The 25,212-nt window shown below is 36.8% G+C and overlaps 1 protein-coding gene across 6 annotated transcripts in view; it reads right to left on the reverse strand.

The window, feature by feature from the left end:
* The window catches only part of STRN3 (striatin 3), a 120,632-nt gene that overhangs the window by 57,040 nt on the left and 38,380 nt on the right, over positions 1-25,212 (reverse strand). For 3 of the 6 annotated variants that reach the window (XR_005363099.1, XM_038544400.1, XM_038544402.1), the window contains exon 2: positions 3,678-3,761. The exons of 2 other annotated variants lie outside the window; for them this stretch is intronic. Coding sequence is in view for 3 of the 4 variants with exons in the window: in XM_038544400.1 (XP_038400328.1) it covers positions 3,678-3,761 (84 nt within the window). In the remaining variant the exon portion in view is untranslated. Of the gene's footprint in view, positions 1-3,677; positions 3,762-19,862; positions 19,890-25,212 lie in introns of those variants that run through there. One more of the 6 variants, XM_038544404.1, reaches the window with a different exon arrangement.

Here is a 25,212-nt window from a genome sequence, read left to right on the forward strand (position 1 = left end):
GAGGACATATTTAGAAAAATGCTCCTAAGGTTGATGTCCAAGACATTATTGCCTGTGTTTTCTTTCTTTCAAGAGTTTTATGGTTCCACGTCTCACTTTTAGGTCTTTAATCCACTTTGAGTTTGGGTATGGTGTAAGAAAGTGGTCTTTCACTCTTTTGCATGCAGCTGTCTGGTATTCCCAATGCCATTTATTGAAGCAGCTGTCTTTTCCCTATCCTAAACTCTTGCCTCTTTTACCATAGATTAATTTACCATATAAGTATGGGTTTATTTTTCAGTTCTCTATCCTGTTCCATTGATCTATGTGTCTATTTTTATGCCAGTACCACACTGTTGTCATTACTATCGCTTTGTAGTGTATCTTGAAATCTGGGATTGTAATACCTCTGATTTTGTTCTTTTTCAAAGAAGCTGCTCTGACCATTTGGGGTCTTTTGTGGGTCCACAAAAATTTTAAGATTGTTTGTGTTCTAGTTCCATTGAATACACTACTGGTATTTTAAAAGAGATTGCACCAAATTTGTACACTGTTTTGAGTAGTATGGGCACTCTGTCAATATTAATTCTTCCAATCCATAACATGTAGAACTTCCCATTTGTTTGTGTCCTCTTCAATTTCTTTCATCATTTCTAGTTTTCAAAATACAGGTCTCTCACCTCCCTGGTTAAATTTATACCAAAGTACTTCATTCTTTGTAGTGCAATTGTAAATAGTTTGTTTTCTTAATTTCTCTTTCTACTACTTGGTTATTAGCTTAGAGAAATTTTTTTTTTCTATTTATTTATGATAGACATAGAGAGAGAGAAAGAGAGAGAGGCAGAGACACAGGAGGAGGGACACGCCCTAGGCTAAAGGTGGCACTAAACCGCTGAGCCACCCAGGCTGCCCTGATTACTACTTTTTAAAGAGAATAAAATGATCTTTCATCTTTTTCCACTGCTAATTGTAGAATGCTTATAAGATCTGGCAATTGGAGTCACATAATGCTTTTATAGTATGTCATTCATTTTTCTTTTCTTTTTTTTGTAAGTCAGTACAAGGATGGTTTTATGTCTGTAAATTAATAAACATGATACATACCCCTTAACATAATGAAGGATAAAACCATATCATCTTAGTAGATACAGAAAAAAGCATTTGACAAAATTCAACATGCTTTCATGATAAAAACTCAACAAAGTGTGTTTAGAGGCAACATACCTCAACATGATAAAGGTAATATATGATAAGACCACAGCTAATATCATATTCAAGGCTTAAAGCTTTTTCCTTAAGGTCAGAAACAAGACAAGGGTGTTCACTTGTCACTTTATTATCCAATATAGAACTGAAAATCCTACACATAGCAATCAGGCCAGAGGTTGGGGGAAAAGACTTCCAAACCGGTAAGGAAGAAGTAAAATTACCACTATTTGCAGATGGCATGATACTGATAGAAAGTCCTAGCCTCTACAAAGAACTGTTAGAACTAATAAATTCAGTAAAGCCACAGGATACAAAATTAATATACAGAATTCTGTTTAATTTCTCTAAGCTAGGGATCCCTGGGTGGCTCAGTGGTTTAGCACCTGCCTTTGGCCCAGGGCGTGATCCTGGAGTCCCGGATCGAGTCCCACATCGGGCTCCCGGCATGGAGCCTGCTTCTCCCTCGGCCTGTGTCTCTGTCTGTCTCTCTGGTCTCTCATGAATAATAAAAATCTTTTTTAAATAAAAAAAGCAGTAATCAGTGATTTTCCAAAGAGAAAGGCACTAAAACTAAGTGAAAGTCATAAGGAGTGTAAAAAACAAAAACAAAAACCAACAACACCTGAATAGTGGTAATGTTTCCTACTTGAGTCTTAAACTGTTGTCCACATGCTACCGAAGCAGGCACCAGAACCTTACACTATTGTGAAAATTCATTTTGACTTCTTGCCTTGGAATTTTCAGATATTTTACTTATTAATTTACTTGAAAGAAACAGAGATAAAAAGAGATAGGAGGAGCAGGAAGGAGAGGGAGAAACAGGGAGCCCAATAGAGAGCTCAATCCCAGTGAGACCATGACATTAGCTGAAGGCAGATGCTTAACTGACTAAGCCACCCAGGTGCCCCTGCCTTGGCATTTTCATATCAAAAACTATCCATCCATACAGAATTTCGTACATGAAACAAACACAAACTATATTTAAAAAAAAAAAAAAAAAGGCAAGAAATCCACAGCAGCTTTTGAACAGGAGTTGAAGGAAGATAATTCACAAAGGACAAAGAAAGGTGAGAATTCATTAAGAAAATACCTTTAAAAGGACATGTCCTAACCCAAACTATGTGGAGATGAGGGTAAAAAGCAAATAACAGACATGACAGGACTACTGGACATGACCTTATGACCTCACATCACTAAGTATCTGTACTTACTCAGAGTATCTATAGATACTCTGACTTAAAAGGTTGTATCTGATACTGATAAATAAAAAAGACCAATTAAATAAGAGACAGTATTTAATAAAGGTTCATTGACAATGAGTTCTGAGCTATTTTTACAGGTCATACTGCAAGTGTACTGTTAGTAGCATCATCTCATCAAATAAACACTAAAAAAGTAACTGCAAAAAAAAAAAAAAAACCCAAAAAACATACTTACAATGGCTTAAAAAAAAACAAAAGTATCTAGGCATAAACCAACAAATTGTGCAAGATCTCTCCATGAAAAACCGCAACCTGTACAAAAACGACAACCTGAATGGACTAGCACTCATAAAAAATAATTTTCATGCAAACTGAGTTAAAGTAATTCCAAACTTTCAGAACGTGTATGTGTGAGTGAACTTGACAAAATGATTCGAAAATTTACAAAGAAATTCAAATTTCCTAGAAAGAGTAAGACAGGGTAGCCCAGGTGGCTCAGCGGTTAAGCACTGCCTTCAGCCCGGGGCCTGATCCTGGGGAACCGGTATCGAGTCCCACGTCAGGTTCCCTGCATGGAGCCTGCTACTCCCTCTCTGCCTGTGTCTCTGCCTCTCTCTGTCTCTCTGTGTCTCTCATGAATAAATAAATAAAATCTTAAGAAAAAAAAAAAAAAAGAGTGAGATAATCACCAAGGAGGAAGTGGTAGAACCTGCTCTACCAGACATTAAGATGGTTTATAAAACTAGAGAAATTAAAACAGTGATTGGTGCAGGGATAGACAGATTTTTAAAAACCCAGAAACAAATTAATGTATATGAGGTCACACGGTTTATGAAAACAGTTTAGAACACTGAGGAAAGAATGGCTGTTTCACAAACTGTGTTTAGTATACAGGGTAAACACAAGGGGAAAGGGAGCTGAAATAAAACTTCTGCCTGATCAGTTGTAGGATTATAGATCTAAATATGAAGGCAGAACAATAATGCTTTTAGGATCTAATACAGATCTTCAAAATCTCAGATTAAGGAAAGAATTCTTGAACAAGACAAAGCATTAACCATAAAGAAAAGGATGAATAGGGACGACTGGGTGACTCAGCAGTTGAGTGTCTGCCTTTGGCTCAGGGCGTGATCCCAGAGTCCTGGGATGGAGTCCCACATAGGGCTCCTTGCAGGGAGCCTCCTTTTCCCTCAGCCTATGTCTCTGCCTCTCTCTCTCTCTGCATGCGTCTCTCATGAATAAATAAATCTTTAAAAAAAAAAAGAAAAGGATGAATAAATTCATTACCATTTTAACGGTTCTGTTCAAGGCACAGCAAGGATTAGCAACCTGCATCAGGCTTGTTTTGGGAAATCCCAGAGAGAAAAATGGCTTAAAAAAAAATAAACAAAAGAATATGAAACACAGACCCAATATGACAAAGCCTAATACATTTACTATATTAAAGTTTGTAAACCTCCTATATGATTATCAGACAAAAATAAGGGGTTTTTTTGTTTGTTTGTTTTTTTCTTTTTTTAGATTTTTATTTATTTGAGAGAATGAAAAAGTGTATGAGCTGGGGGAGAGGCAGACTTCCAGGTGAGCAGGGAGCCTGATGTGAGGTTTGATTCCAGGATTCTGGGATCAGGCCATAAGTCCAAGGTAGACCTTAATCAACTGAGCTACCCAAGGACCCCAAACAAAAGATTTTATTTTTTTAAAGATTTTATTATTTATTCATGAGACACACAGAGAGAGAAAGAGAAAGAGAGAGAGAGAGAGAGGCAGAGACATAGGCAGAAAGAGCAGGCTCCATGCAGGGAGCCTGATGTGGGAGCCCGATGTGGGACTCAATCCTAGGACTCCAGGATCACACCCTGAGCCGAAGGAAGACGCTTAACCGCTGAGCCACCCAGGCATCCCCAAAAAAGACTTTAAATAAAAAAAGATTGCACAAGACAAAGGATATTATATATTATATATATTAATAAAATGCTCAATAAAGAAAGATAAAACAATTATAAATATTCGTGTACTTAATAAGATCAAAATATATGAAGCAAAAACTGAAGGGGGAAATAGTTTCACAGCAATACTGCAGACTTCAATATCCCACTTTCAATGACAGAAGAATCAGAGAGAAGACAAGGAAACAAGAATCTCAACACAATAAACAAACTAGATCTAACAGACATATACAAAACACTCTACCCAACAACAGAATACGTATTCTTCTCAAATATACATGGGGTATTCTCCAGGATGGACCGTATGTTCACCACAAATTAAGTCTCAATAGATTTAAAACAATGAATATTATTAAAAAATTTTTCTCTCAACACAACAAAAAAACCAGTAACAGAACACCAGAAAACTCAAAAATTAGTGGAAATTGAACACACTCTTAAGCAACTAATGGAACAAAATCACAAGAAAAATTAGAACACACTTAGGAATAAATATGAAAACATAGCATACCAAAACCTACTGGATGCAGCAAAAGCAGTGCTGAGGGGAAAATGTACAGCTATCAATGCTTATATTGAAAAACACAAAAAACCTCAAATTAACAACCTAACTTTACTATTTAAGGAACAAGAAAAAGAATAAACTAAACCTAAAGCTAGCAGAGGAAAAGAAATAATAAAGATTAAAGCAGAAACAAAACAACAATAAAATAGAACCAAAACTTGGTTCATCAAAAGAAGCCACGAAATTGACAAAATGTTAGCTGAATCCACTAAGAAAAAAAGACCTTAATTATCAAAATCAGAAATGAAAGTGGAGGCATTACAACCAATTCTACAGAAATAAAAAGGATTGGAAGAGTACTATGAACAACTGAACACTAACAAATTGGATAATACAAAAACACAAAACAAGACTGAATGAAGAAAGAAAATCAGAAAAAATCTGTAAATTTCAAAGAGATTGACTCAGTAATCAAAAATCCCTCATACAGTGTATCTGGGTGGCTTAGTCAGTTAAGTGTCCCAACTCTTGATTTCAGCTCAGGTCATGATCTCAGGGTCGTGAGACTGAGCTCTGTTTTGTGCAGCTCCCCACTCAAAAGCAATCCACTTCTCTCCTTCTCTCTCAGCCCCTCCCCCTGCTTGCAAGCATTTTGGAAAAAACAGAACAAAAAAATTCCTCATACAAAGAAAAACCCTGGATATGATAGCTTTACTAGTGAATCCTGCCAAACATTTAAAGAATTAACATAAATCTTTTTAAAACATTTCCAAAAATTCTAGAGGAAACTTTTGCTCATCAAGGCCAGCAATGCTTCATACCAAAGCCAGATACAAACTCTGTAAGAAAACTACAGAGCAGTATCTTTTATAAACACTTAGGTAAAAACCTTCAACATAATACTTTTTTTTTTTAATTTTAATTTTTTTTTAATTTTTATTTATTTATGATAGGCACACAGTGAGAGAGAGAGGCAGAGACACAGGCAGAGGGAGAAGCAGGCTTCATGCACCGGGAGCCTGACATGGGATTCGATCCTGGGTCTCCAGGATCGCGCCCTGGGCCAAAGGCAGGCGCTAAACCGCTGCGCCACCCGGGGATCCCAACATAATACTAATACATCAAATTCAGCAGCATATTACAAAGATTGTACATCAAGACCAAGTGAGATTTATTCCTTGAATGCAAAGATGGTTCAACACAAGAAAAACAATCGATATAATGCACCTTATTAACAGAAATAAAGGGGAAGAACTGCAAAACCATTTCAGTTTCTGATGCAGAAAAAGAATTTGACAAAATTTAACACCCTTCTGTGACAAAACAAAAACAAAAAACACTCAACAAACTAGGAATAAATAAAACTATCTCAACATATTAAGAAAGCCATATATGAAAAGCCCATAACAAACATCATGCTCCATAGTTTAAGGCTGAAAGCTTTCCCTCTAAAACCAGAATGAGGGAGGAGGGATATGCCTGGTACCTGAGTGGCTCAGTCAGGAAGCATCTGACTATTGGTCTCAACTCGGGTCTTGATCTCAGGGTTGTGAATTAAAGCCCAGTATTTGGGCTCTACGCTTAGCATGGAGCCTACTTAAATATATATATAAAAATAAAATAAAATAAAACCAGAACAAGGGAAGGATGCCATTTCAACACTCCTGTACAATCTAGAACTGTAAGTCCTGGCCAGAGTATGAGATAAGAAAAATAAAGGAATGCAAATTAGTAAAGAAGTAAAATTAATCTGTTCACAGATAATATGATCTTATATGTAGAAAACCCAAAAGATGCCAGAGTTGGGGTTATCAAACTGCATGCTGAGCTGATTAAGATTCTCTCTCTCCCTCTGTTTTTCCTCCCCCTCAAAAGAAAAAGAAAAGAAAAGCTGTTGGTTTTGTGTGACTCTATCCCAGTACTCTATCCCAGTACTTCGCCTAATTTAAAGGTGTATATCTAATTTAAAGGCAAAGTACTGGGATAGAGTCACACAAAACCAACAGCTTTTCTTTTCTTTTTCTTTTGAGGGGGAGGAAAAACAGAGGGAGAGAGAGAGAATCTTAATCAGCTCAGCATGCAGTTTGATAACCCCAACTCTGAGATCACAACCTCAGCTGAAAGACAAGAGTCCGCCACTCAACCAATTCTGCCTTCCAGGTAGCTGGGTAATATGGTAAATCTATTTTTAATTTTTGGAGGAACCACATTATCTTCCACAGTGGCTCTACCATTTTACTGATAATTTACATAAGACTTCCAGTTTCTTCAAATCCTGACACTTTTTGTTACTGGTGTTATTACGGTTTTTAATAGTAGCTATCCTAATGAGGTGTAGTATCTCATAGGAGGCGGGGCTTCCGTAATAATAGTGATGTAAGGCATCATTTTCATGTGCTTACTGGCCAAATATGTATCTTCAGCACATGTAAGGCCAAGTAGAGTCAGGCTCTAACTCAGTGCAGAGTCTGCTTTGGAGTCTCTCTCCCTCTGCCCCTCACCCCTCACCCATGCATGCTCCTGTGCATGAACGCTTTCTCTAAAAATAAATAAATAAATCTTTAAAGAAATTATCATATTACCCAGTAATTCCACTTCTGGGCGTATACTGAAAAGAAATGAAAAGCATGGTCTTGAAGAGAAATTTATAGACCCATGTTAACAGAAACACTATTAATAGCTAAAACCTTGAAGCAACCCAAATTTCTTCAAAAGATAAATGGGGGCACCTGGGTGACTCAGTTGGTTAGGCACCTGACACTTAATTTCAGTTCAGGTCATGATCTCAGGGTGGTGATATTGAGCCCTTTATCAGGGCTCCATGCTCAGTGGGGAGTCTGCTTAAGATTCTCTCTTTCCCTCTCCTTCTATGCCCCCCCCATGTGTGCTTCCTCTAAAATAAATAAGTAAATCTTACCAAAAAAAAGGAAAGAAAAGAAAGGAATATTATTAACTCTATGCCCACAAACTTGGTAACTCAGATGAAATGGACCAGTTCCTTGAAACACAATCTATCAAAATTCACACAGGAGAAAACAGATCATCTGAATAGTATGTATCTACTTCAGAAATTGAATAAATAATTAATAACATTCCAAACCAGAAGGCACCAGGCCCACCCAAATGGATTCACTGATGAATTCTACTGAACATTTAAGGAAGAAATGATACCAGTTGTCTACATTTGCAACTAGGATACAGAATCAGAAGGTGCACTTGCTTATTAACTCACAGGATGAAGCCAGAATCACTCTAATACCAAATCCAGATAGACATCCCAAGAAAGGAAAACTAATATTTCTCTCATGAACAAAGATGCAAAATCCCTCAATATTATATTAGCAAACTGAATCCAACAATATACACAAAGAACTATATAACAATTTATTTCAGGTATGCAAAGCTAGTTCAACATTTGACTATCTACTAATATATCCTATCATTAATTGGCCAAACAGGCCCAATAAGAAAATCAATGACAATAATAATATAAGCACAAACAGCATTTGACAAAATCAATTACCTACTTAAGACAAAAACTCTCAGGATACTAGGGATAGGAAGAACTTCTACACAACTTGACAACAATGTACCAAAACCTACAGCTAAATATCCTATTTAATAGTAATTAACTAGATGTTTTCCCTCCTAAGATCAGGAATAATGAAAGGATGTCCCCTCTTACCACTCCTATTCAGCATCATAATCAAAGTCCTAGCTATTGCAATAGGTAAAAAAAGAACATTCTTGTTGGAACAATACAGAACAGATTAATATAATACTACCCTTGGGCAAGGATAACACACAAATTCACAAAGCATTCTATAAAAAAAAATTTAAGTATATAGATTGAGAAGGAAGAAGACTATTTGGAAGGAAGGTGACAAGGTCTATGTAGAAAGCTCTAAAGAAGAAACAAAACACACCAAGCAAAAAAAAAAAAAAAAAAAAAAGATCTAATAAGTAATTATAGCAAGGTTGCAGGATATAAGCTAAATATACAAAACTTAACTGCTTTCCCATATACCAGCAATGAACAACAGGAATTTGAAACTGAAAACAATAAATACCATTCATATTAGTACCAAAAGAAGAAAAGAAGTGGGGCACCTGTGTGGCTCAGTGGTTGAGTGTGCCTTCCTCTCAGGTCAGGATCCCAGGGTCCTGAGATCAAGTCCTGCATCAGGCTTCCTGCTTCTTCCTCTGCCTAGGTCTCTGCCTCTGTCTCTGTCTCTCATGAATAAATAAAATGATGAAGAAGACAATGATGACAAGGAGGCTATCAATCCACAAAAAGATGCACAGGAATGTACAAGAGGAAAACTACAAAAAATTCTGATTAAAGACATCAAAGATCTGAATAAATGGAGAGATATTCCATGTACATGGATAGGAAGACTCAGCATTTTGAGATGTCAAATCTTCCCAACTTCATCTGTATATTCAATGAAAGCCCTACAAAAATTCCAGCAAGTTAGTTTGTGGATACTGATAAAATTATTCCAAGCTTTATATAGAAAAGCAAAAGACCAAAAATAACAAGCACACTTCGGCAGGACAAGTTGGAAGACTACCAATACCAGACTTCAAGACTTAGTCTACCTATATATACAGAAAGATATGCAAATATACGCTGATTATGTGAACATGTATATACATATAAATACACACATACATAATTTACTATCTAAACATATAATACACAACTATAAAGCTTTTAGAAGACAATGGGAGAAAATCGAGGTTCATAGTTGATGAGTTTTTAAATACAAAAACCAGGGATGCCTGGGTGGCTCAACAGTTAAGCCATTAAGCTTTTGGCTCAGGGCCTGATCCTGGAATCCCAGGGATCAAGTCCTTCATTGGGCTTCCTGCATGGAGCCTGCTTCTCCCTCTGCCTATGTCTCTGCCGGTGTGTGTGTGTGTGTGTGTGTGTGCGCGCGCGCACGCGCGCCTCATGAACAAATAAATGAAATCTTAAAAAATAACAAATAAATACAAAAACCAAAAGGATGATCCTTGAAAAAAAACTGGACTTCATTAAAATTGAAAACACTTCTGCTCTGCAAAAGACATTAAAAGAATGAAAAGATAGTACCCCAAACTGGGAGAAAATATTTGTAAAAACATGTATCTGATTAAGGACTGCTATTCAAAAACACATATCTGATGAAAGAGTACTACAAGAATTTTTTTTAAAGATTTAAAAAATCTTTTTTTAAAGATTTGAGGGATGCCTGGGTGGCTCAGCGGCTGAGCATCTGCCTTTGGCTCAGGGCATGATCCTGGGGTCCCGGGATTCAGTCCCACATTGGGCTCCCTGAATGGAGCCTGCTTCTTCCTCTGCCTATGTCTCTGTGCCTCTCTCTCTCTCTCTCTCTGTATCTCATGAATAAACAAAATCTTAAAAAAAAAAAAAAAGATTTAGCCATTTGACAGAGAGAGAGAGAGCGTGCACACATAAGCACAAGCAGAAGGAATGGCAGGCAGAAAAAGAGAGAGAGAAGCAGTCCCTCACAGAGCAGAAAGCCAATGCAGGGATGGATCATAGAACCCTGGGATGACTGAGCTGAAGGCAGATGCCCAACCAACTGAGCTACCCAGGCAACATCCTGCCCACACACAAAGAATTCTTAAAACAACTCTTATTAACATCCAAAATTTTAAAAGGGCAAAAGATCTGAACAGACATGTCAACAAAGAAGAAGGCAAATAAGCATCTGAAAAGATACTCCACATCACCGTCATCGGGAATATACAAATTACAATAACGAGACACCACAACACATCCATTAGAATGGCTGAAATCCAAAACACAGGCAAGTATGTGAAGCAACACAAACTCTCATTCATTACTGATGAGAATACAAAATGGTACAGCCACTTACAAACTAAATGAACTAAGATCCAACAATCATGTTCCTTTGGTACCTTCTATAATTAGCTGAAAACCTTTGTCCACACAAAAATCTACACAAGAATGTTTAAAGCTACTTTGTTCTTAACTGCCCAAACTTGAAGTCAACCAAGACATCCTTCAATAGGTGAATGGATACGCTATGGCACATTCATACAAGGGAATAGTATTGATCAATAAAAAGACATGAGCTATCAAGTCATGTAGAGACATGGAGGAAGTTCAAATGCATATTTCATAAAGTGAAAGCAGCCAGTCTGAAGAGGCTGCATACTGCAATAATTTCCAACTATGGAATTATAGAAAAGGCACAACTATCAACACAGCAAAAAGATCAGTGGTCATCAAGTGTTCAGGGATATGGGGTAAGATGAATTATAGGTGAAGCATAGGAAATTTTTACGGGTGATGAAACTGTCCTGCAGGATACTGTAAGGTGAATCTGTAACATTACACTTTCATTGAAACGCAAAACATTAAAGTCGATTACAGACTTCATTTAATAACATATCAAAATTGGTTCCTTAATTATAGCAAATGTACCTACCACTCTAATGCAAGATATTAGTAATAGAGGAAAAATGTTTTGCAAGGTGGGGGCACGACATATACAGTAGCTCTATACTATAGGCTCAATTTTTTTGTAAATTTAAAATTATTCAAAATATTCATCAACAAGTATTAGTGAAGATGTGGAGAAATTGGAATTCTTGTGCACTGCTGATTGGATTATGATACAACCATTATGCTCATGAAATACTGTGAAGGTTCCTTGAAATAGTGAAAATAAAACTTATCACATATGATCTAGCAATTCCACTTTTGAGTATACATATCCAAAAGAACTGAAAGTCAGGTCTTGAAGAGATATTTGCATACCCATATTCAGAGCAGCCCTATACAAAACACCAAGAGGTGGAAACAACATAACTGTCCATCAGCTAATGAATGGATAAACAAAATGTGGCATATACATACTAAGGAGTATTATCTGGCCTTAAAACAGAAAGAAATACTGCCACATGCTACATAAATGAACCATCAAGACATTCAGTGTCAAATGAGGTGGTCACCTTAAGACACATATGTACAATTTCACTTCTATGAGGTATGTAAAAGTAGTGAAATTGATTGTAACTGAAAGTAGAATGGTGATTAAAAGGGAAAGGAGGAGGGGTACCCGGGTGGCTCACAACATAAGTATCACAACATAGAATTCATATCCATTCCCCCAAAAGACACATCACATAATAAAAAAGACAACATGATGGAAAGACTGACAATCCCAGGTCACAAGATACCAAATGGCCAATCAAGATATGAAACAGTTCTCAACCTCATCTATATTCAAAGGAATACAAATGAAAAATACCAATAAAGTATTGGTAAAGTAACAGTATGAGATTGGCTAAGATTTCTGAAATCTGACAATACAATTTTTGAGGAAGTACAGATCAACAGAAATTCCCATAAATGACTTATGGGACCATAAACTGGTATAGCCTCTTTGTAAAAGTTCTACATTATACTTAAGTTGAAGATATAAATGTATTAAGCCCAAAATTCCCAGATATAGACCCAAAAGAAATACATGTGCCTATTTATGTACTATGAGACATGTAAAATATTCCCAGAACCATTTTTATAACAGCCAAAGACTGCAAACAATCTAAATACCCATCAGAGATAAATTGTGGCATGTTAGTACAGTGAAATACTACAGAGCAAAGGATATGAACAAACTACAGCCACACATAATACAGATAAACCAATATAATGTTGAAGGAAAAGGCAAGACACAAAAGACAACATCCTGTATGATTCCATTTACATAAAGTTCACTATCAGACAACTAAACGAATATATTTGAGCAATTCATACTTGGTAACATATAAAGAAAACCAAGAAAATGAATACACAAAAACAAGAGTAGTTAGCCACATGAGGGAAGGAAGAAGTAATCTGGAAGGCTCAGGTGGTAAAGCTCCTGCAGTACTAGCAAGGCTCGGGATCCCTGGGTGGCGCAGCGGTTTGGTGCCTGCCTTTGGCCCAGGGCATGATCCTGGAGACCCGGGATCGAGTCCCACGTCGGGCTCCCGGTGCATGGAGCCTGCTTCTCCCTCTGCCTGTGTCTCTGCCTCTCTCTCTCTCTCTCTGTGTCTCTCATGAATAAATAAATAAAAATCTTAAAAAAAAAAAAAAAGTACTAGCAAGGCTCTATTTTCTTCCTGACCTGTCCAAGAGTGATGTCATGGTTGTTCTCTTTGTAATAATTGGCTAAACTGTGTAGTGATGTTTTATAGACTTTCCTGCATGGAAATTATTTTCATAATTTTAAAATGTTTTATATCAATGTTTAAAAATTAATCTCACTTTCAACAGATTTAAAAAGTACATTTTTATTGTGAAAATGAGGTCAATGACCTAGGTCCTTTAGTTAAGAGGAAAGGGTCTACCATGGAGTGTGTAGTACTGTCAATAAAGGAAGTACTTTTTAAAAACCCACAAATTTTCGGGTTGTCTGTATGGCAGTTGGTTAAGCACCTGGCTCTTGATTTTTGCTCAAGTCATGACTTCAGGGTTATGAGATCAAGCCCTGGATCAGGTTTGGTGCTGGGCATGGAGACTACTTAAGAATCTCTCTCCATCTCCTTTTCTCCTTCCCACCTCCCCCATTCACCTGCTCTCTAAAAAAATAAAAATAAAAAACCACAAATTTTTTTTTTGCCCAAGTCAACTAATTTTAATATTTTTAATTATTTGACTTCAAGATTATAACTGTAACGACTAAGTTGAAATTCATTAATATAAATATATTGTACAGGCAGAAATAAACCTTATAAATTTGTTTCCATATCTAATGTCAGTTAATTGGGAGTAACAAAATCTACTGTTGTATTTTGAGAGAATTTTTCTTCCTTTAAATATAGGTAGAGATGCTCATTTGGACCATATTTTATTTAACACCTGATTTCAACATATTCAACAATCAGCATGTGATTACAGCATGAGTCTAAAAAAACAATTACTCCATATTGACAGATTACTTTTAAACTTCAAGACCACTAGAGGTCACCAGAGCAAAACATTCAACACTGAGCTATTAACAGCCTTAAGTAATTTCACAACTACTAGTTTCCAATTTTTCTAAAGTAAGAGTATCTTGCTTAAAACAAATAAATTACATAACGAAATCTGTTTTACTGTAATAATTTTCTTACTTTAAACAAAATTTAAATGCAAACACTAGAGACAGGTCAGTTTTGCTTAATGATTTCAAACATTCTTTGGAACGTTTTGTAAAACTGGTAATATATTTAGAAACTATAAAACCATTAAGAAGCAAACTTTAACATCCTGTGGAATTAACAAACAAGTGTTAAATACTTTATGTATAGAAGCAAATTAGACAAAATCAGGTTATAGCAACTATTAATAAATTGATGACACCACTATTTAAAATAGCAGGCTCTCAGCAGCTCTTTCTGCCCACGGGTCCTGTCCCTGGGCTATAATAAAAACAACTTTTGGGGGGCATCTGGGTGGTTGAGTGGCTGCCTTCAGCTCGGGTCAAGAACCCTGGGTCCTGGGATGGAGCCCCCATGCTGGACTCCCTGCTCAGTAGGAAGCCTGCTTCTGCTCAGTGGGGAGCCTACTTCTCCCTCTTCTACCCACTTGTGCTCTCTTACTATCTCTGTCAGTATCTCTGTCTCTCTCAAATAAATAAAATCTTCAAAGAAATAAAAAAATAAAAAGAAATACCTTCTTGCATCAAATAAACAATCAAGCCTCTCAACAAGGGTTGAGACCACACTCACAACAAGTGTTAGTAACCTCTCCCCTAATGGCCAACTGAAATGATAAAAGTGGTTCTATTCCAAGCACTAAAATAGAAGGTTCAGCCAGCTCCAAATAATTTAAGATAAAAGTAGAAAGACTCATCTGACCCACTGACATTTTATATAAAATGAAATACAAAATAATTCATTTAATACAGAGGTTTCAAAACCTAATTATCAGAATCATTAAGGCGCTTAGATATTAAAACTGACATACCTGGCCTCTAATTCAGTATGGTGAGGCACTACACAGAAAGCTTTACATAATCTAGTGATACAAAAGCAGTTCCCCACTGAACAAGGTGCACTCATACGGCATACTATCCTTTCAAGAATAAACAAAAAGCCTGCTTATAATAGCTTAGAAAGCTTCTCACATAAATAACTTTACAGGAGCACCTGGGGTAGCTCAGTCAGGTCGTGATCCCTCTCAGTCCCAGGGATCATGGGATCAAGCCCTGAGCTGGGCTCCCTGGCTCAGCGAGGAGTTTACTTCTCCTTCTCTCTCTGCTGCTATCCCCATCATGCAGACGTGCACTCTCTCTCAAATAAAATCTTTCAAAAAAATATTTCCAATATTATATATATATATAAAAGAATTCCAGAGAAAAGAGAAATACTAAAAATTACTAAGATTTTCAGAGGCAAATAAAATCTATATTTTGTTTTTATCTATCAGAGACTAAAACAAAAGTTAATAAAAATACCACTCCATCCTCTAAAATCTCAATGTCATTTTTCATGGTAATAGCTGGTTTAAAGCATAAAAGATTTTCAACTATCAACTCCTATTCTAGTAAGTTCTCGTTTACCTGGTATTTGAAAACATTAAGCTCCAGGTAAACTCATTTTCCATAAGCCGAAGTATATCCCCTTTTAAGTAGAAAACTGCAAGCCATTTTAATGGACTCTCTCAAAATAGGTTTACTAACACCATAACTGTTTTCTAAATCTGTTATAAATTTTAAGTTCAGAAATACTCCAAAATACAGCTAAAGAGTAATATGGGGGCTGCCCAGGTGGCTCAGCGGTTTAGCCTCGCCTTCAGCCCAAGCAAGGTGTGATCCTGGAGACCCGGGATCGAGTCCCACGTTGGGCTCCCTGCATGGAGCCTGCTTCTTCCTCTGCTGTGTCTCTCCCTCTCTCTGTCTCTCATGGATAAATAAATAAAATCTTTAAGAAAAAAAAAAAGTAATATGGTAGTATAGTACTCATTCAGAATCTGTGTAGTAATAGACTGACACACCCCTTCAGCAGCACAGAGTCACTTCTATCAAAATACTACACTTAAAACATTCTACCAACGTTTTAAAAGTTTTCTTGACTCTTGGTCAAGCTTGTTATCTATACTTGAAGTACTGGCAACAAGCTTCCCTCTTCCCTAAACCATTCTATTTTGTATCAAGTTAGGAATCTAAATTATATCTAAGCTAAGAATAAATTAACTCCATTACTCCTAACATATTTTGTTATTTACTTATCTTTGAAAAGAGAATGAAATTCTTTTTCAGATATGGCCAGGTATAAATTTTTTAAAAAGTCACTAAGTAGGGATCCCTGGGTGGCGCAGCGGTTTGGCGCCTGCCTTTGGCCCAGGGCGCGATCCTGGAGACCCGGGATCGAATCCCACATCGGGCTCTCGGTGCATGGAGCCTGCTTCTCCCTCTGCCTATGTCTCTGCCTCTCTCTCTCTCTCTGTGACTATCATGAATAAATAAATAAAATCTTTAAAAAAAAAATAAATAAATAAAAATAAAAAGTCACTAAGTGGAAAAGGCTTCTATATATAAGAGACTTTGAGCTTTTGTTTTGTTTTTCTGCTGACAAGATTCCTCAGTAGAGCCAATAATGATTATCCAAACTAAATGAAACATTACTATATTATGATAAAATAACAAAATGGTTTTTATAGCACTTAAAAATTTCTTGTTATTGGAGGACAAACTTATGCTCTCAAAACTGGTATGTTTCTTGAAACTTATTTTTAACTCCCAGGAGCTATTCAAATTTTATAGTAAAAATAAAAACATTATGAATAATAAAAATCTTACACGCAAGTTTTCAAGAACAGCAGCCAGGGGAATTTATTACTTTCTTTCTTAAAACTCAAAGTGCTTTTTTTAGTCCTTAATTAGGCAATTACTAATCAGGTAAACTATTTAAAATCATTATGAATTTTGAGATACTATTGTGAAAAAAAAAAAGACACTTAGCTAATGGTTTCACTAGAAGATGTCTACATTCCTTTACAAAAACCGTTCAGGCCAGTTGTGTTCTGGAATTTATTAGTGAAGTGTATATACCAGGTATTATGTAACACCTCATCCAACGCTAACTGTGGCAGTAACAAAATCAAACAAATAAAACAAAGTATATGACTTTTCAGTAAGTGGGATAAAGACTATAAATAGCTTTGTATTACTTCAGATAAGGTTTCTGCCATCAACTGGTTAACAAAAACCTTTTGATTATCAGAATTTTGGGACTTGAAAGAAAATGAAAAGAAAAAATATTAACCATCACAAGTATTTGTTAAATATGCTATGTGCCAGTTTTAAGTATTTAAGGGTATGAACTCATTTACTCCTCACAATGATCCTGAATTGATATTATTTTCCCCACTTTACAGAAAAGACAAATGGGGTATATAAAGAGGTATATAAACTTGACCAACATCCTAATAATAGCAGTGGAGATAGTAAGATTTGAATCTAAGCAGTCTCACTCTAGAGTAGCTTCTCCTGATCACCAAAATACACACTATAAAGCTGCTCAACAGAGTGCGGAGAGAAAATCAGGTTGAGAGATAATGGCAAGGTTGACAATCTCATGCTGCTACCAGGTCCCCTCCTAAATCCAAAGCAGACATCAGTAACTTCGCCTCAGTATTAGGAAAGAACTCTTCAAAAATTTAGGCTCCAGGAAGACATGACAAAACTATTTTTTTTATTTTTTATTTTTGACAAAACTATTTAAACTAGCAAGCAGGACACAAAATATCTGCCAGTCTAATTTCATACTAAGAAAATTAAAATAGTAAACAAAATCGAGTGTCCCTGTTTTGCCACTAAAATGTAAGCTCCACAAAATTATGAATATTTCTCTTGTTCACTGATGTATTCCTATTACCCAGGACAGTACATGGTACAAGTAAAAACTCAATAAATATTTGTTGCTGAATAAATGAATGAAGTCTTAACTACAGTTTCTCAGTTTTCTCAACTGTAAAATATGAAAATGACCTTATGTACAATTTCTAGCTAAATCTCAAACCTGGAAGTATTTATTTCATCTATGATAAATAACATTACTTTAAAAAAAATGCTGAGAGGTTTTTCACATACATAAAAGAATTCACTTTGTTAAATGTGTTTGTGATTCCAGGAATTTTGTTTATCTAGTCTATGTTAATTCAGTACATTAACGATCAAAATTAAGAAAATACTTAAGACATCTGAACTGAGCATGGAAGTGCCTGGGCGGCTCAGTCAGTTGGGCATCTGCCTTTGGCTCAGGTCATGATCCCAGGATCCTGGGATCGAGCCCCATGTCAGGCTCTCTGCTCAGAGACAGCCTGTTTCTTCCTCTCCCTCTGCCTGCCATTCTGCCTACCTGTGCTTTCTCTCTTTCTGTCAAATAAATAAATAAAATCTTTAAAATAAAATAAAATAAGCATGAGGGGTGTCTGGGTGGCTCAGTCAGTTAAGCATCTATTGATTTTGGCTCAGGTCATGATGTTAAGAGTTTTGAGATGGAGCCCCACACCAGACTCCCTGCTTGTCCTTCTCCCTTTGCTCTTCCCCTCACTTGCACACTATCTCTAAAATAAATAAATAAAATATTTTTTAAAAAGTAAAAACTGAGCATGAATAAGCTGAAAGAATGAGTTCTAGGTGTCTATATTGACATCTACTGCAATAGTGCTAAATCGAACCAACATAATTATTTAACCTTAATTTTTAAATTTCCAAGAGAAAAAAAACGGAACATAATCCCTGACATATATTTAAATAGCCTTAAGGAAATCAATGAAGAGAAGAATAATATTTTTTTGAGAAGAATAATACTTTTTTGGAAATTCTCTTTATTAAGAGCTCATGTAGACACTATTACTTCATAAAAATTTTACAAAATAGGATGTCTCTAATTTGACCCACTTGCGAACACAGTTCTTGGTATGGGCAAGACAGAACTCCTTTATAGCTGGTGGGTCAGAAGCACAGATGAGAACCTGCACTGGCAATTAGCACCTGAAGGGACAGGGGAGGTGAGGAGAGTGTATCTTGTAGGACTGAGCCCTTAAATCTGTGGGATCTGATGCTATCACTGGGTAGATACTGTTAGAATTGAGTTAAATTGCAGGACACCGAGCTACTGTCACAGAATTGCTGAAGGTTTAGAAAACCCCCACATTTGATGTCTGAAGTGAAATACAGTTGATCCACAAACAATGGTTTGAGTCGCATGAGTCCAGTCCCCCTCATACAGATTTTGATAAATATAATACAATATTGTTAAATGCATTTTCTTTTCCTTATAATTTTTTTTAACATTTTATTTATTTATTCATAGAGACACAGAGAGAGAGAGAGAAGAGAGAGGCAGAGACACAGGCAGAGGGAGAAGCAGGCTCCATGCAGGGAGCCCGATGTGGGACTCGATCCCAGGTCTCCAGGATCACACCCCAGGCTGCAAGTGGCGCTAAACCACTAAGCCACCAGGGTTGCCCTCTTTATGATTTTCTTTAACATTTTCTTTTCTCTAAGCTTACTTAACAATACAGTATGGTATATAATACACACAACATACAAAATGTGTGTTAACTATGCTATCCATAGGCTTCCTTCTCTTCAACAGGTTATCAGTAGTTAAGTTTTGGGCGCATCAAAAGTTAAATGAGGATTTTCAACTGTACAAGGGTCAGCATCTCCTAGCCCCTGCATGGTTCAAGAACCAACTATACTAATAAACCATTGATAGCAGAGGAGATACACAGAGATAAGTTTTTCCTTATAGCAGCAGTCTCAGGATTTGCTCAGAAATAATGTGCATTTGGCTCAAACACCTTCAAGTACCCAAGCATTTACAAGGAATCTGAAAATTAAAGTAACAGCTATACATGATATATTTGCAAATAAAATGAGTACCTAATCTAAAAGGTTAATAAACTCTTACCTAATATCATTATTCCTATATTTCTTTTACTTTCCATATTATGCAGAAAATAAATTCCTTGAAAACATAGGCCACTTTGTTACATACCTCCAACACCATCCTAGCATCTTGTAAATTGCATTTTCCATTCTGTACAATGCACGGTACCAGCTAAATATGTGTTGAATAAATTAATGTTTCTCTGAGTCTAAGAAATAAACGGAAAAAAGTACCATTCACTCTGGCTTACACGAACTTTAATGTAACTGAGATACATAGCTCCACTACTAAATCAAAGATAGCAATTTTTTTCAAGAGTGAACTGTGCTAATTAATTTGAATTTGTTAACAAATGTTTAAGTCAAAGGGAGAAAGATGCTGAATTTTAATACTCTCATATTTTGTTCTCTCTCACACACAAACTCCCCACATAGTTTACTCTGTGTAGTATTTCTCAAATCCCCAAAGCTGCTCTAGCCATTAATTTTTTTTTTTAAGATTTTATTTATTCATAAGACAGAGAGAGAGAGAGGCAGAGACACAGGGAGAGGGAGAAGCAGGCTCCATGCAGGGAACCCGATGCGGGACTCGATCCTGGGGTCTCCAGGATCACACCCCAGACCAAAGGTGGCGCTAAATCACTGAGCCACTGGGGCTGCCCGCCATTAATTTTTCTATGCTGTTTTTGCCAATTCCTACATTTAATAAGTTATGCATATTTTTGCTAGTACCACAACATATTTTTAGTTATTTACTCTTAGTTTTGCCAAATACATTCACTAAATATATACTGAAAGCAGGATCTCGAAGAGCTATTTATGCACCCATATTCAGAGCAGCACTATTCACAACACCCAATAAGTGAAAGCAACTCAAGCATCTATAATAGATGAATAAACTTTGGTATATGCATACAAAGGAATTTCAGCCTTAGAAAGGAAGGAAATTGGGCAGCCCAGGTGGCTCAGCGGTTTAGCACCGCCTTCAGCCCAGGGCATGATCCTGGAGAACCAGGATCAAGTCCCACATCCCTGCATGGAGCGAGCCTGCTTCTCCAGGTGGCTCTGCCTGTGTCTCTTGCTCTGTGTCTCTCACGAATAAATAAAATCTGGGGGGGGTAATTCTAACATATGCTACAACATTAATACATCATGAGAACATTGTACTAAGTGAAATAATCCAGTCATAAAAAGACAAATATTGTTATGATTTCACTTATATGAAGTCACTATACCCAAATTTATAGAAACATAAAGTAGAAGAGTTGTTGTCAGGGGCTAAGGGGAAGGGTAGATGGGATGCTATTGTTTAACATGCAAAATTTGTTTTACAAGATGAAAAAGGTTCTGGATGTTGGCTGCACAGCAATGTGAATACACAACAGCACTGAACTATAAATATAAACTTTAAATTTTATGTTATGTTTTCTTTTTTAAGATTTGAGAAAGAGAGAAAGCAAGGGGGAGGGGCAGAGGGAGAGGGAGAGAGTCTTAAGCAGACTGGGCACTGAGTATGGAGCACAATATAAGCCTTGATCTCATGACCTGAGCTGAAACCAAGAGTTGGACACTTAACCAACTGTGCCACTGAGGCACAGTTTTATGTGCCCTTATGTTTTCTAACATATACACACGTCCCAGGTATCCATTTACCTAGCTTCCAACGAGTATCAAATTTAAATATCTCCTTTCATCTCACCTCCTCTCTACATTTTCCCCATCTCCCTCCCCCGGTGATATATTTTAAAGCAATTTCCAGATATCTTACCTCACTCATAAGTACTTTTGTGTACTTTGGTAACAAATAAGGTTATCTCATATGAACAAAATGCCATTACCATACCTAATAAAATTAACAATTCTTTTTTATTGTCAAATAGCCAATCCAGGGGCACGTGGGTGGCTCAGCTGATTAAGCATCTGACTCTCAATTTCGGCTCAGGTCATGATCCCAGGGCCCTGATACTGGGCTCCACACTCAGCAAGAAGTCTGCTTAAGATTCTCTCCCTCTGCCCCTCCACCGTCTCCCTCAGTCTCATACATACATACATACATACATACATAAATCTTTAACAAAAAATAGCTAATCCATATCCCTATTTTCTCAAATGTCTCATCAACATATTTTTACAGATTTAAAAACTCTATTAGGTGGTTATTGTCTCTTAAGGGAGACAAATCTTAATAGCATGGAGAATTTTAAGTGAAAAAAGGAACATAGGAATAGAAAATATAATGCTTTGGAAAAAAAAGATCTAGACACCAAAGAGTACTTACTGTAAAATTGCAATGTTAAAGTGTGAAACAGGCAAAATTAATTTGTGATGATGAAAGTCAAAATAGAAGTTACTTATGGTTGGGAATGTAAAAACAAAATAGAAACCTCTGGGGCTCTGGTAATATTCTCCATCTTGACTCCATCTTGAGTGGTAGTTACATTGGTATATAAATTTGTAAAAATTCACCAAATTGTATATTTAAAATCACTAAGTGGATGTTGTATTTCAAATCTAGGGAAAATATATAAAAACGCCACTCATCTTTGTGAGAATTTATGTATTTATACAAAAATATCACTTATCATATACATATCCTAACACCAAAATAACAATATGGTTATCTCTGGGTGGTGAGATAAGTGAGTTTCAATTTCTTTTCTAGGCTTTTCCACAGTCTCCCCACAATTAAAACATTTTAAAATTAAGAATATTGCTATCAATCTAAACATTCCCTCTAAATGTTCATTTATCTTCTCTCTTCTTATATTGATAAAAATATAATGTTTTTCTCCCAATTTGTCTTCCTACTCCACATTTAGGCTTCAAAACAAAGGAGTATTAAAATCCAACTTTTCATCCCTGGCTAGAGAGAAATATAGAGCTTATAGTATACTTAGCATGTGCAACGTACTTGTCTAACTACTGAGGATCTATATACATACTTAGACACACCCTGTTTTCAACTCAGCTGCCAGGTATTCTTGCAGACTGTGTCACTCTTCCGTTCAAAACTGCAATGGCTGCCCATCTCACTCAAAAAAAAAAAAAAAAAAAAAAAAAAAAAAAGGCCTGAGTCCTTACAATGGTCAAGGGAGTCTTAGTAGTCTGGTCCTTTTTTTTTTTTTTTTTTTCTCTACATATCAGACCTCCTTTCCCACCACTCTCCCCTACACTTCACACCACCTCAACCACACTGGTCACCCTTACTAGTTTCTGAACACATCTAGCACCTACTTTTCTTAGGGACTTTATACTAACTGGTTGCAACGGCAATGAGTTCTTCCACCACGTAACTAACTCCTTTACTACATCTTTGCTCAAATGTCATCTTCTCAATGAGACCTAACTCTCCTTTCAAAAAGTACAAACTGTGGGGATCCCTGGGTGGCTCAACAGTTTGGCACCTGCCTTCGGCCCAAGGCGTAATCCTGGAGTCCCGGGATCGAGTTCCACATCAGGCTTCCTGCATGGAGCCTGCTTCTCCTCTGTGTCTCTGCCTCTCCCTCTTTCTCTCTCTCTCTCTCTCTCTCTGTCTCTCATGAATAAATAAAATCTTAAAAAAAAAAGTATAAACTGTTCCAAATCCCTGTATACCTCTATCCCTTACTGTTTCTTATCACAATAATCACTTTCAACAATCTTTTTTCATTTATTAAAATAATTTTTCAGTGACTTATTTGTATGTTATGCTTATTTCCTCCTGCCCTCAGACCCAAAAGACACTAAGTTCTGTGAAAGCAGGGGTATTTGAATATTTAGTTCTAAGTTACATCCCAAACATTTTTTTTTAATTTCCTTAAGTAATCTTTTTTTTTTTTAATTTTTATTTATTTATGATAGTCACAGAGAGAGAGAGAGAGGCGCAGAGACACAGGCAGAGGGAGAAGCAGGCTCCATGCACGGAGCCCGATGTGGGATTCGATCCCGGGTTTCCAGGATCTCGCCCTGGGCCAAAAAGGCAGGTGCCAAACCGCTGCGCCACCCAGGGATCCCTAATTTCCTTAAGTAAGCTTTACACCCAATGTAGGGCTCAAAATCACAACCCCAAAATCAAGTCACATGTCCTTCCAAATGAGCAAACCAGGCATTCCTATCCTAAGCATTTAGAATGGTGTCTGGCAACTAGCAGGTTAAGGAATGAGGGAAGGAAAAAAAGAAAATATCTGCGGAAGGTTTAATGACATACTCAGATGATAATCAGAAGGAAAATTACGATGGCAAATAATACTTTATTAAAATTATAAATTATAATTAGTGAATCATCTTCTCAAGAATAAAGACTCAGTAAAACCTCTATTGGTACTCAGCACAATTCATCATATTTAGTTTTATACACATATATTCCCCACATTAGAAAGCGTGTAAACTGTAGGGACACTTCGGTGGCTGTTGGTCTAGCAGCCAACTCTTGATTTTGGCTCAGGCCATTATCTCAGGGTTTGGGGATTGAGCCCTGCAATCAAGCTCCCCACTCAACAGGCAGTCTCCTTGAGATTCTCTTCCTCTGTTCCTCCCCACACTTGTGGTCTCTCAAATAAATCTCTCTTTAAAAACAAAGAGCAGCTATATGTAGTGGACACAATGTGCTGCCCAGATTCCCCTTCAGAAGTGAACAATTTCTGGCATGCCTGGGTGGCTCAGTCAAGCATCTGCTTTAGAGCTCAGGTCGTGGTCTCTGGGTCCTAGGATCAAGCCCCACTTAGGGCTTCCTGCTCAGCAGGGCATCTGCCTCTTCCTCTCCATCTCCCCAGCTTGTGCAAGTGCGCTCTCTCTCACATAAATAAATAAAACCTTAAAAAAAAAAAGGAATGAACAATTTTTTGTACAGCTGCGGGAAGTGCTGCTGGAAAACAAGCTTCCCTCTTCCCTAAACCATTCTATTTTGTATCAAGTTAGGAATCTAAATTATATCTAAGCTAAGAATAAATTAACTCCATTACTCCTAACATATTTTGTTATTTACTTATCTTTGAAAAGAGAATGAAATTCTTTTTCAGATATGGCCAGGTATAAATTTTTTAAAAAGTCACTAAGTAGGGATCCCTGGGTGGCGCAGCGGTTTGGCGCCTGCCTTTGGCCCAGGGCGCGATCCTGGAGACCCGGGATCGAATCCCACATCGGGCTCTCGGTGCATGGAGCCTGCTTCTCCCTCTGCCTATGTCTCTGCCTCTCTCTCTCTCTCTGTGACTATCATGAATAAATAAATAAAATCTTTAAAAAAAAAATAAATAAATAAAAATAAAAAGTCACTAAGTGGAAAAGGCTTCTATATATAAGAGACTTTGAGCTTTTGTTTTGTTTTTCTGCTGACAAGATTCCTCAGTAGAGCCAATAATGATTATCCAAACTAAATGAAACATTACTATATTATGATAAAATAACAAAATGGTTTTTATAGCACTTAAAAATTTCTTGTTATTGGAGGACAAACTTATGCTCTCAAAACTGGTATGTTTCTT

This window comes from Canis lupus, chromosome 8 (genome assembly GCF_011100685.1).
Source record: "Canis lupus familiaris isolate Mischka breed German Shepherd chromosome 8, alternate assembly UU_Cfam_GSD_1.0, whole genome shotgun sequence".
Taxonomy (NCBI): Eukaryota; Metazoa; Chordata; class Mammalia; order Carnivora; family Canidae; genus Canis; species Canis lupus.